Source organism: Channa argus, chromosome 10 (assembly GCF_033026475.1).
Source record: "Channa argus isolate prfri chromosome 10, Channa argus male v1.0, whole genome shotgun sequence".
Classification (NCBI taxonomy): Eukaryota; Metazoa; Chordata; class Actinopteri; order Anabantiformes; family Channidae; genus Channa; species Channa argus.
The window spans coordinates 26,922,063-26,936,393 of record NC_090206.1 but is presented as its reverse complement, the minus strand read 5'-3'; the positions used below and the strand labels follow the sequence as shown (position 1 = coordinate 26,936,393).

The following is a 14,331-nucleotide window of genomic DNA, read 5'->3' as shown; positions in this document are numbered from 1 at the left end:
TTGTGTTGTGTCCATGCAGGAGGTTGTTTTGTAAAGTGACGGACTAAAATCCCTTTAAGACGATGTGCACAGCTGATAAGCAGTGGAAAGGTTTAGTTGAAGTTATTGCACAGAGGGGGACTCACACCAGTAACTGGAGGCAAAGCTGCACACAAATATTTTAGATTGGATCATTTTCCATAGTTAAATAATAAAAAGGACAATGAAATTATTATTTCATTTATTATCTACTTTTACAATGTTATCTGATCCTGCTTCACGTATATTTAAAGCACCATTGTAAATCAATATTTTTATGTCCTATTTCATGATTCCAGATTTCGTTTTATCTTTACCTCTCTTATCTATCACCAAACCAATTCCTGTGTACACTGTACACTTGGCAGGTAATGTGACTTAATTTGGTTCATTTTAAACAAGCATATAAAACAAATCAAAGGCCCGAAGTCAAGTGTGTGGCGTCTACAGTGTCTTAATATAGAGCATTTTAACCTCAAATGACAGAAATAGGTCAGTTTACTTGTTTAAAGACTCTACTCTATCTATGCATCATCTTAAAGAAAAATTGTTCAATAACTCAGCTCACTGCAGAGACTTTCTTTGTTGTACTACATCTATAACAGTTCTCATTTGTCTTTAAACATCAAATGATTTTTCATCATTTCCTGAACATATTTTTAGCCTCATCATTTCGCATTGCAATGAAATCAGACACCATCGGTCCAGCTCGTCAACACAAACAGCAGAATCGCCTCTAGCCAACCATCACTGGCCCTGGAGATTCATAATCTAAACCTGCTGTTTAATTCCACTGAAATGAAATTAAAGTCACCAGCAAAATGACCCACAAATCACACCCAAGGTCCATGCAGAAGTTTTTTTTTTTGCCTGTGACAGGAGACTGGAAGATGCACAGCTGCATCAGACAGGAAGCGTTACCTTGACAGAGGGGTAGGTTTTTTTGTTCTTTTCGCTGGAGGCTCCTGGTAGACCACCGTGAGACGGACCTTCACAGCCGTACCTGAACCTGAACCCACGCTAAGAAAGACAGACAGCGATACTGTAATTGTTTTATAAATACAGTGCATATTTTAAACTTGTGACATTTAATTCAACAAACTCACTCTTCTGCACCTTCCTATGCACTTAAATCTATTAATTAAAAAACAAAATAAAAACACAAAAAACTAAAACTTCCTTTCTGCTGCTTTGTTTAAAAGCATCTGCTAAATTACTAAATGCAAATGAAAACGCTTATTTATATTTCTCTAAATCCACTTTTCCCTTATGTCTAAACAATTATGACAATAATAATTTTGTTGGTTGCAGTCAGTCTGTTTGATATCTGGACGTTTTTGAATATGCTCAAACGACGACCTGCAGTTGGTGCAGGTCTTATCATTCTTGCTCTTATCCATATAAATGTTCTAAAAATAAGTTCCATTCATGTTTTGCAAAGCAAAGCTCAAAGACAATGAAGATTCTGGCCATATAACCTCGCACTAGCTGACACTGAATCTTAAACCAACCTCTTCACTCTTCCAGGGCAGCTGTCTACAGCTCACTTCTTTTGGATCCAACAGGCTGTCAATATCCAGGGTATCGTGTCTTATTGTAGGGCATATTAGGGTTGTTATACTATGAAAATGTAATAATTTTTCCACTGATCTTTGAATCAACGACAAACTATTTCCTTTGTGATTATGGACGATTGGAGTTTTTCCTACTTAGATGTGAGGAAAACAAAAGAAGAAGAAGATTGGTGAGGTTTACCTGTTTTGGTTGCTCTTGGATCTGCAGGAATGGTCCGTCCACTGAAAGCAGAGAGACAGTCTGTCAGCATATTTTGTACAAGTTTGTCTCAGCAATGGTTTTGGGGTCATTCATATCTTTAAGACTCATCACGTACTGACTTGATAAATAGATTTTGATATTTTTTGTGTAACAGTGATATAAAATGTAAATCTGACAAAATGGAATCTGAAACAGCTTTTTCCTCTTTTTAATGGATACATTTTAAAAAGAACGTATTAGGGGCGACAGTGGCTCAGTTGGTAGAGAGGCCGCCTACCTACCATAGGGTTGGTTTGCACCCAACTCTTCCCGACCACATGTCGTGGTAGCCCTGGGCAAGACACTGAACCCCCAACAGCCCATTCCCATTCCCAACCGTGCAGTGCCAGTCCCAAGCCCGGTAGAAATTAAGGAGGGTCGGCTTAAACACCTTTAAGGTTTGCTGTGATACAACGTAGACTACAATTTAATACCTTCTGTGTATGGACTGAATATTTGGCGTTTGAAAGTCATAGAAGCAAAATTAGAAGAGACTCAAAACTACAACAAAGAGACATAAAACCATAACACAAATAAAAACTATACCTCCATCATTACAAGACATACAGAACCAGCATAGACACAGTACTACAATGAGACAAACTACAGCAAAAAGGTAAAAAAAAAAAAAATTAAACAAACATGAATAGAATACATCACAGCAAAAGAGGAAAACTGAAGTTGTTTGAAGACCTATGAATACCCTGTACAAACAAAGTCAATATTTACAGTGTTTGGTTATAGACACAATTCCTTTAGGATTTTTTTATTTCACTTTTATTTCACCTCAGAAGTACCGTACAGATTTGCGGTACCATCGGAGACGAGCGGTTACATCTAAAGGGGATGAAATAGTAGAAGATACTTGTAAATACATGAGTGCCACATGCAAACAAACATCGCAGATGAAAAAAAAGGGATTCAAAGAAAACTGATTCCTTTAATAGTCACTGACAGTGTATGAGCACATAATCTTCAAAATCCCTCCCACTGCGGTGAACCCTGTCTGTCTAGCAGCCATCAGCTAACGTAAAATCTCTGAGCATGGCCTGGTTTGCATGGCAGCATGCAGCAGCCTCTCACACCATTTCTCTGCAGCATCCTGCCTCTGACTTCTGCTGCTACTTCCTCCCTCATCTATCAAACTGCCGCTGTTCACCAATCAGGGTAAAGGGGACAGTCGGTCCAAAGATAAACCACTATCCCCCCAAGACAAAATGTGAACACAGCCTTCGATCACTGAGTAAAGTCATTTTAAATTCAAACAATCCAAACTCGACTTCACGTGACCTGCAGAGAGGAGCATCCATTTCCAAAGAGAGATACCGATATCCCATTACAGAGTCGATGCTTATGAAAGGATGTTTTCCCACATCCCCAGTGTTTTCCTCCTTGCTTCACAGAGAAACTGAGGGCTTCCCAGATATTTTGTTAATTCAGATCTTGCGATGTGGTCCCGCTCAGGCTAGCCTACCTTCCATTAGCATCAGCAAATCAATCCAATCTGTATTAATATATGACATAGGGTAGATTAAGGCTGCGTTCCAAGATGTACATTTATTTATTAGAGTTTAGAAATCACTGCGATGTTCAATGAGGTTTTATTAAATTCTGGATTGTCTCTCTTTTCCATGTTCTGCATTTTTTGTTGTATTTTCTGAATGTAACCACATTTTCTTTTTGTTGTCTGTACCTGCTCTTTTTTTTATGTTAAGACATGTTTTCTGTGTCTGCTTGAAAAACATTGCTTGTAAGAAATTATTTTGTGGAAGTGTTTTTTAGCAGAACATCTAAAAGGTATTACACTCATATGTGTCCTTAAACGTGCTGCTGAAATGCGACCTCCAACCTGCTGTGAGCAATGGAGGAACTGAAGCTGCTTCTATTAATAAGTCAAATACATTACTCACATGTGGATATAAAGACAACATTCTTTCCACTCCTCCTACACATCTACAACCACCAATTTCTTCTTCCATCTTTATTTCAGAGTAATGTGTGGACACAAATAGGGAAGTGGGAGCTGAGAGAAGCAGTCACCACAAGACTGACACAAACACGTCATGAAACTCAGCTTTCACTTTACCTTCACCACATGGGCTTTTTTTCTTTTATATACATTCGTTTTCCAAAAAGAGAAATTTTAGTTTCTGATGTTTTATTCTTCCGAAGCTGAAAGATAAGGAGGAAACCATCCACAACAGCTGGTTTACACCGAAATACAACATCTGTGTAACCTGTGAGCTACACATCAACAAGAAAACAGACCTCGGATGATGACATCAAATACTCAAAGCTTTTTTTGTACAATTATAAAATGCATTTATTGTGCATATTTGCATCATGCCCAGTTTAGTGGCTATAACACATCCAAGTGTCAGAGACGAAAGATATTGAGAGCTTTCTCTGACTTTGACCTGTTCACAATCACAATATTAATAAATGTTACCGGTAAGAAACAGTGTCGCGCAGTGTCCCACTGTGTCTCCCTTTCCCAGTTGTATGAGACAAGGCATCAGATACTGTGTCAAACTGTCCCATTAAAAGTAGCTGAATGAGCAGTTATTACAGTAGGTTCTTCCTGCATTTACACAAATATCAGAAGAATTACTGTGATGCTGAAGAAATGTTTAATGAAATTATACATACATATACATACACACACACACACACACACACACACACACACACACACACACACATATATATATAAAAAAAAACTCAGCTGCTGGGCAGAAAGGGTAAGTACAGTAATTTCCCACTGTATTCAGAAGAACTGCATACACCTGTACTATCACCTCACACAGTATATTTCCTTATGTCTCCCTAATTCCGACTTAATTTAAAAACTTCAAAAACTGTCAAATGTCACTAAATTATTCCTCCCAGTTTCTAAAAATCTAAGGAAACATTTTTTGAACAGCCAGACATCTAAACACATTCAGTGTATAGTGAAAAATCTGTAACAAATCAAAGACCAAGACCAGTTTGTTGCAAGGCGTCCAACTGTTCAGAGGGGCAAAGACTAACAAGAAGTAGCTCAGTTAGTCAAGGTACTTTCCAGAAACACCAGAAGATCTTGGTCTGGACTGATGAATATTCCTGAGTTTTGGGGCACTAATGGCATGTGGTCAAAACTGTGGTAATTATACCAGCAGTACAGCAACAACACAACACAGGACTGAGCCATGCTTCCACACAAAACAAACTATTCCAGAGCTGGTTTGGGACAGGACCAAGACCACATCCACTAAAGGATCTTGGCTTTAGTCCGTAACCAAGTGCAGTTGCTGTATTCAGACCTGCACAATCCAACCACACCAAGGGAGGAAACATGTCTGATTTACCCAGACTAAACAAGACAGGTTTGAAAATGCCCTGATTCACAGTTCTCAGAAAAACTGAATCTGAGGCTTTGTTGACATTACACCTGAAGACATGTAATGTCAATGTAACCACAGAGGTAAGCATCAAAATGTTCAGTTGCTTTTTTGTTGATCTTGAAAATACCTGGCTCGTAAATCATGCGTCTCTGTAATGCGCATACTGAGATCTGTCTCATAACTGCACTACTTTACAGTTCATTACTACAGTTTGTTTAACTCACAGATTGGTTGATCAGTTTTATTTATAACTGAAACTACTTATTATTTTGCTGTTGATATTGACTGATTTTTTTTTCTTTTAATTAACATCAATTTATCTCTAGTGTCCCCAGACTTGAATTCATAATTATGTATTAACAGTTCTTTACAAGTATTCATTCATTTACAAGTATTTAAAGTTTGACCACAGAAAAGTATATATACTCAGATCCCCCTTAAAATATACCTGCTCTTTTTGGAGGACACCAGAGTGAAAATGTTCATGTGGAATAACAGGTTTGAAAACCACACAGAGGCACCTGCTGTTAATTTAAGATAAAATGAAAATAAGCTTGGATCACACCATGTAATAGTTTGGGGGGAAGTTAAAAGTCTCAAGAACCAAGATCTGCTGTGTTTGTCTTTGTAAAAGCATTATCGCCGTCTATCATCACAGTAACTGCTTAATACACATAGAAACAACAGTAACCTTAAGTTCTTTGACAGCACTGTGAAGGTGTGAGTGTGAGCAGCGTCTGCAGGATGTCTGAGTCTCACCTGTCCTCAAGGATGGGGTCTGAGACATCGGAGGATAAGACGTAAACTCCCACGAAGGCTCCATCATTAAATTCTCAAAAATCTGCAAGATTAAGCCCAGCATAAAATTTGTGGTCAGCCACTTACTGTAACCCACACCTAGTTTTACTAATGTGTAACACATTTCAAACCTGCTTGTCATCATACATCAAAATTATTGGCAGAAATAATTACATTTTTATACATGTGGAGAGATTGAACACATTAGCCCACTAATTAAAATAAACAATAACTGACAAACACTATATTCAAGACTTCTATCAGGTGTCCATACATGGATAACAATCTGAAGACTGTGCATTTTACAAGTCTTCATATTTGTATTTGCTTTTTGCAAATGTAAAGTAATAATAAACCAAATAAATTAGTAAATAACATAGATGTTCACTGCAGCTTCACATGTTTGTTCATGTTTCTTTATCTGGTGTGTAATGCTCATACTATAAAAATTCAAGAACAAAAGAATTTGATTCACTTGCACAAACAAATGAGAGGAAGTTAAAAGTTAACACTGCTGCCATGTTGAAAAATGTTTAGTTCGTTAAAAATAATAAGATAATAATTGTTAAAAATTAATAATAATAATAATAATAATAATAATAATAATAATAATAATAATAATAATAATAATAATAATAATAAATAAGATGAATGTGTAGACCAGTAAATGTCTGGATTTATGAAGATCTGAACATCGCTATAAATCTATGGGAGAGACTTAAACATGCTAAAAATATTTTAGAACCTGAAGTAATCTGTAGGAATGAGTGGTTGGAAATTCAGACACGAACAGAAGGACTAGTCAATTAGTACAGTTTAATAAAACAACCAACATGGTCATAATAAGACACAATGTCAAATGGCATCCAATTTTTTCAAAATATTGTGTGCTCCTACTCCCTCATTGGAACAAAGCTCAGATGAACTACGAACTTCACAGAACATCTCTATTATCATAGTAAAACAAAATAAACCTAAAACCCTGGAAAGCCCGGTGAATTTTTGATTGACTCGTATTATTTCCTCCTCACTGGGAGAAAATAACGTTCATTTTAAAAAACAAAATCAAGAATAAGACTTTGGAGCTCTGAAATTCTGCAGCAGCAAACAGGTAAAAAGGTTGCATGAAAGCAATTTGTGGTTAAAGAGGTTTCTGGAGCTGGAACCTGTGCTGTGAGTTGAATTATTTGGCCAAACACACACACACACACACACACACACACACACACACACACACACACACACACACACACACACACAGGCATTTCCTTTCTACATGTGGAGCTACTACTTGAGCATCATTTACAAATGTCTGCAATGCAGGGATAAGTGTATGATAGAGATCCACATTTAGAAAGCTGCTTTATTTCTAATAATATGTTTGAGTATATGATGTCACAACACGGGTGGGATCATGTTTCCTACGCACATGCTTAATATTGTGCTTGTAAACTAGGTTCTCAACTACTCAGCTCAATACCTGTGTGATGTGTACCAGCAAAGAGTCAGACGTGAGTTTACCTGGTTGGAAGTATGGAGGTAGGCATCATCTCCAGCCATGGTGCCTGTGAACAGCAACAAGACACATCAACACTTACATGACTTATTATCACAATATTTAATAATGTAGGGGGTAAAAACTAAGTCTAAGGAGCTAATGATGATAATTAAACAATTTCATCTATAATACATTCAAATATATCCAATTGGTGGATGTATATGGTAAATGTTCTGCACTTATATAGTGCTTTCTACCTATTGGTACTCAAAGCGCTTTACACTGCTTCTTATTCACACACACACTCATGCAGCTGGCCAACACTCACCAGGAACAGCCGAGTTGGGATTCAGTGTCCTGCTGAAGGACCATTCGATATATGAGTCGGGGATCGATCCCACAACTCTGGGATTGATGTACGACTGTTCTACCTCCTGTGCCACAGTCGCCCCATATACGTATATACCTATACTAGATCTTTTACTTAAGTAAAATTAGCAGTATCACAGTGTAGAATTCTATTAAGTATCTAAGTAATAACAATAATAGTACAAAAAGTCAAAGTATGCAGAAATTGCTATTTGTTATTATTACACAGTTTATTCTTTTTATTCTGAAAGTAGCTAAGTATATTTACTTAAGTCAAATATATGTATATGTCTTCAATTACTTTGCAGTTGCAGATTCTTAAAGGAAAAGATAACATACTAAAAAACGATGATGTATTTTCATGTTTTTTTATGACCTGTCAGGAAATAAAGTGGTTGAAAATCAGTTCCTCCTTTATGTAAAGTGTATTCATAATACTTGTGAGGTTACTTGAATGTTTAATACTTTTGCATAGTTACACTGTGGTATTGATAGTTTCACTTAGGAAAAGATCAGAGTAATCTACGTTTCCACCGCTGGAACGTTGCTCACTGTTACCGTAGTGGTAACAGTGTGTCCCTCTGTAGTATGTAGTATAACAAAAGTAACACTGAGCAAAAACAGAAATACTATACTATGTGAGTAGTTTTCCACTTGAGTACATAAATGATTATTTATTTTCGGTGATACTTGAAGCATTGCACGTCTCCGCGCCGGTCGCACATGAACGCGCCTGTGTCAACCATGCTAACTCTGCGGCTAACAGCTAACCTCAGTGGCACAGCACTGTTTTTATTTTGGTGAAGCGACACTAATTATCATATCACATTTTAAGGCACCGACAACATAAACGTTCTTGTCTTACATTTATCTTCACGTTAAACTCTGTGTAAAGCAGAAAAAACGCTAGCTGTCCAAGCTAATGTTGAGCTATCCCTTAAACTGTAGGTTCCGTGTTGAAAATGTAACACGAAACTGCATTGGAAAAATTACCGGTTTAAAGATTTTTCGCAATTCACCTGAAGCCCTTCACCTGGAGAACGTGCATCAATGAATGCTGACGTTCGAGGATTCCAGGCCTGTGTTCGGCGAGTATGAAACCACAATAAAAGTCCACCTTAAACTAAAACCTTGGTTGTATCTATGGTCGGTGCGTTGAAGCGTGCAATGCAGCGAAGAAGCGTGGACGGTGTTAGGAGGAAATCCAGCGCATGAGGCGACAGCAGAAGTTAAAACTTTGACTAAAACAACGACTTTGTGTTTAATATTTACGTGCCGAATAAACCAGCGCTTGTCGTAAATATGAAACCTAACATTAGTGCTTATCTAAGACAAGCCTGCGTTAGGTAAAAAGAAGAATTTTTGGGGTTTGCTGTTACGGTGTCAACGTTACATTGCTAATAAGGAAGTAAGTAGCATAACAAAGCCAGACACGGTGTAGTAACGGGTCGCGGTAAAGTTATGCTTATGTGTGCACACAGACAGCCTTCAGACTCGTTTACTAAGGTATAGTTCAGGTGTTCTTACCTGCTGTTCGTAGCTCGATCAGGTGAAAAGTCGGATTCTCAGCATGAATCGTGAGTGTCAGTCCGTTGACTTGTGCACATTATTTCGCCATGTCCATGTTCAACCACTCGCTCCGTCTGCAACCACTTCAGCTGCGGTGCGTCGCGACGCGGCGTTACAGTGTAGAAAAGAAAGGAATCCGAATGAATAAAATGTTCTTTTTAGCTAAAAGCCGAGCTCCAGAGTTCCGCGGGTGACAGCAGCTCTGTGTCACTGGTTCATAAAGTTGATTTCCTTCCCCACTGGAAATTCCCCCCTGACGTGAAGTTCAACCAGAGAGCAGTGAAAACACAGAGCTCTCACTCTGAGCATGAAAATAATCATAAGAATCCTGCAGTCACACTTCAACAGAGGGGGCAGAACTACACAATTAGTACACTAGGGTGAAAGTGCAAGTACTTAGCTAAACATATAGTTGAAGTACTAAGTGCAGGCTGTAACATGTGCTTTAAGTCCAAAAGTTGCAGTTCTTCAGTAATAAGTGAATTCTCTTAGTTCCTGGTAAAAACAAAGTTGATGCTGTCGATAAAATGAATGTACAAGTCTAATCCAAATTTGTTCCACGTGTGCTTCATATATACGGTTTCTGCAGTAATGTAAAGCACATAAACACTTGCACCATTACTTTTGAGCTATAGCTATTACTATTGAGCTTGTGAACTCTGGGTTGCATCTAAATGAATAATTTCCTCTCAAAGTGATGACTGCTCTGCAATAGGTAAGTCTGTGGTCATGACTCTGTGCACAAAAGTTGCTCATTTGTGTGTCTTTGTTCTAATTTAATTATTTTGTTGTTAATTTCTTTTATTTTTTGCTGTTGTTTCATGTTTTCCTTTAGTAATTTTAGTATTTTGTGTCTCTTTGTGGAGATTTGTGAGCATTTTTGAAGCTTGTTTGTGTTTCTTGTGGTAATTTTGTCTTTTTGGATTATTTTTGTTACATTTTGCGTCTCTCTGAGGTCAGTTAAAATTAAAAACAATTATATGACAGTGTGTGATCAGACTGATACAGGTCTATTCATGGGTTTACATCAACAAAGAGTCTCTAAAGGAGTAAAACATGACAATTTAAGCATAGAAAATTCCACAACTAAAAAAACTCCATGTAAAGACTCTGTCATGTGAGTGAAAGTGGCAGAGCAGCTACGAAACGTACTTTAAAATAACACTTCTGCATTAGGTCTGTTACTAGTCAAAAGTGAAATTAACAACTTTAAATTCTGTTTTTTAAACCTAAACCACAGAGTGAAGCTTCTTCTTCAATATAAACTATCTTTGGCTGCTGTTGAGTTTATGGGTCCTGCTGCTCGAACACAGCCACGCGAAAGCTCCCAGTTTGACCAAATGATGGCACATGGTTATTTTCTAAATACACTCAAAAAATAAAAAGGCTAATTTATTTTTGATATTCACAACGTAAAGATTTCAGACAGCTCAATCCACTGTGTAAATTTACATTACAAAATGATTATGATTATTTATTCTTGTCAATCCATAATAATAAAAACATCATTTGTATGCAGTAAATTTTTCAAAATCTCATTAAAATTTGTATTTTTCAAAATCTCATTAAAATTTTGTATTTATAACAAATAATGTTAATATATTATTTTGTATTATAATATTTCTGCACCAATTTAATATCTAGTATTTTACCATAACCTTTATAGCTTGCATCTCCTTATATGTCATTGCAGGAGAAAGGGAAGCGAACTTCAACCTAAACCTCACAACATCACAACATCGCACATTCAGCCAGTACAAATGGTCTTTCATCAAAAGTAACAAAAATACTCAAGGAGTGCTTAAAAATTCAATTCAATTCAATTCAATTCAACTTTATTTATATAGCGCCAATTTACAACAAAGTCATCTCAAGGCACTTTACAGAATAAAGTCCAGACTACACAAGTATGTAGAAGCAACCCAACAAATCCCCCTTGAGCAAGCCCTAGGCAACAGTGGAGAGGAAAAACTCCCTTTAATGGGAGAAACCTCCAGCAGAACCAGGCTCAGGGTGGGTGGCCATCTGCCTTGACCGGTTGGGGTGAGTGGAAAGTGGAGAAAGAAAAGAAAAGAGCAACGAAAAGCAACAACAAAACAACAAGAAAAGCAACAACAAAACAACAAAAAAGCAACAACAAAACAACAAAAAAGCAACAACAAAGCATCGTACAGGTTGTAGGATATAGAATTAATGGTATACAGTGGTGACAAGTAAATGTATAGAGAAAAGCTAGTTCAGGTTGAGTGAGCAGTTTAACTATAAGCTTTATCAAAAAGGAAGGTTTTAAGCCTAGTCTTAAAAGTAGAGAGGGTGTCTGCTCCCCGAATTTGGATTGGAAGCTGGTTCCACAGGAGAGGAGCTTGATAGCTAAAGGCTCTGCCTCCCATTCTACTTTTGCAAACTCTGGGAACCACAAGTAGGCCTGTATTTTGGGATCGAAGTGGTCTAATCGGGCGATACAGAACTATGAGATCTTTTAAATATGATGGAGCTTGACCATTAAGAGCTTTGTATGTAAGGAGGAGGGTTTTGAACTCTATTCTAGATTTTATGGGAAGCCAATGAAGAGAAGCTAGTGAAGGTGAAATATGATCTCTCTTTCCTAATCCAGTCAGCACTCTTGCTGCAGCATTTTGGATTAATTGAAGGCTTTTTAGGGAGTTATTAGGACACCCCAGAAGTAGGGAATTACAGTAGTCCAACCTAGAAGTAACAAATGCATGGACCAGTTTTTCGGCATCACTTTGAGACAGGATGCTTCTAATTTTAGCAATGTTCCGTAGGTGGAAGAAGGCTGTTCTAGAGATTTGTCTTATATGTGACGTAAATGCCAAATCCTGGTCAAAAATAACTCCAAGGTTCCTCACCGCAGTACTGGAGGCCAAAGTTATGTCATCTAAAGTAACTATATTGTTAGACAGCATATTTCTCATGTTTTTAGGCCCAAAGAGGATGATTTCAGTTTTGTCTGAATTTAGAAGTAGGAAATTGTAGGACATCCAGGTCTTTATGTCTTTTAGACATGCTTCAAGTTTGACTAATTGGTTAGTATCTTCTGGTTTCACAGATAAATAGAGCTGTGTATCATCTGCATAGCAGTGGAAGTTTATGGAATGTTTCCTAATAATTTTGCCTAAAGGTGACATGTACAGATTAAAAAGTATTGGTCCTAACACAGAGCCCTGTGGAACTCCATAGCTAACTTTGGTGCATAAAGAAGAGTCATCATTAACATGAACAAGTTGGAAATTCTATTCAAATAATGACAAATTTAATTAGTGCTTAAGAGTTCATCTCTTAATATATTAATACAAAATTAAAAGTTATTTACATTTACATTTAGTCATTTAGCAGACGCTTTTATCCAAAGCGACTTACAAGTGAGGTACAAGGCAGCAAAAAACATTTCTAATGAAGGAATATTTGTACTAGCTGATTTTGCATTAAATATACTGTATGTGTTATAATATATTAGGTTATATTTGTTTTACTCTTTTTGACATTTTAAAATAAGGGGATGCAAACATAAGTATTAATGTTGCAAATTACATGGCTTTGTGAATAACATGGCAGAATAATATTATTGTCAGTTTCAGTCCCTGATTGTCACAGGTGGGCAGAGGTTATTAAGTCTAAATGTTTTTTTCTAATTTAGATTGTTACAGCAGATAAATGGCACTATTTTCTTTTTTCATGGAATGTACTTATTCCATAAAGTTAATAACATTAATATTTCCTTCAGCTAAACTGTAATCACATATCATAGACACAGGCAGGTCCAAACGTCTGAGAACAGACTTTTTCACCTGAAAATAATGAGGAAGTTTGAGGATTTCGAACCAGAAAAATTGTGACACTGACTGAACCATTAATTTAGCAGCACATCAAGTTTTATTTTTACTTGGAATAAAATATCTACCTAAAAACACAGCTTTTCCTCTAACCTGGGGCCTTGGGTTAAAGTAATGCGGAGATTCACATGTCCACCCTGAGCAGTCTGCAGCTACACGGCCCCGTCCACAGCACATGTAATACACTGTGTACAAACGTGGTACAAGTACACAAGCTCTATACTCAAGTAAAAGTGCCACTTCAAATATTTCACTCAAGTAAAAGTATTAAGCAGGTTATAGCAGTCAGATGGTCAAGGCAGTCGTCCACGGACCACAGGGTCAGTGGTTCGATCCCCAGCCCTGGCTATATGTCGAACTGTCTCTGGGCAAGACACTGAACCCCTAACAGCCCATTCCCCTCCCCAGCTGTGCAGTGCTGGTCCAAGCCTGGTAGAAATTGGGGAGGGTTGTGTCATGAAGGGCATCCGGCCTAAAAACTGTGCTAAATTAACATGCGGACAATGATCCACTGTGGCGACACTGAAATCATGGGATAAACCGAAAGTACAAAAAAAAGTATTAAGCAGGTTATCTACATTTTAATTAAAGTACAAAAGTAAAAGTACTCCACTAAAAAAACAATGTATTTTAAACAAAATTAATAAAACTTGTACAGTAATGAATGAAAACTAATGGTCAAAAGTCACAGTTGGTAAAGCTGGAGCTGATTCTAACCACTTTAACCACATGTGCTGATAGGTGGTTAACCCAGAATGATACTTCAGCAGTTATTACTTCATCATATATATATATATATATATATATATATATATATATATATATATATATATATATATATATATATATATATATATATATATATATATATATATATATATATATATACACACACACACACACACACACACACACACACATCACATTTGTGTATTAAAAAACCACCAGGTGGTATTGATGTTATGGCTGTACATGTCTAAAACACACATATAGAGTTTGTGGCTTATAAAAAAAATCTGTCACTGGA

At 37.0% G+C, this 14,331-nt stretch overlaps 1 protein-coding gene across 1 annotated transcript in view; it reads right to left on the bottom strand.

Moving 5' to 3' along the window:
• nfkb1 (nuclear factor of kappa light polypeptide gene enhancer in B-cells 1) overlaps positions 1 to 9,711 on the bottom strand; it is a 37,099-nt gene extending 27,388 nt beyond the window's left edge. The window contains exons 1-5 of the mRNA XM_067518015.1: positions 9,409 to 9,711; positions 7,536 to 7,579; positions 5,976 to 6,057; positions 1,774 to 1,814; positions 940 to 1,038 (exon numbers count right to left, since the gene is read on the bottom strand). Of these exons, the coding sequence (XP_067374116.1) occupies positions 940 to 1,038; positions 1,774 to 1,814; positions 5,976 to 6,057; positions 7,536 to 7,574 (261 nt within the window). The 5' untranslated portion in view covers positions 7,575 to 7,579; positions 9,409 to 9,711. The remainder of the gene's footprint in view (positions 1 to 939; positions 1,039 to 1,773; positions 1,815 to 5,975; positions 6,058 to 7,535; positions 7,580 to 9,408) is intronic.
• Between the last annotated feature and the right edge of the window lie 4,620 nt (positions 9,712 to 14,331).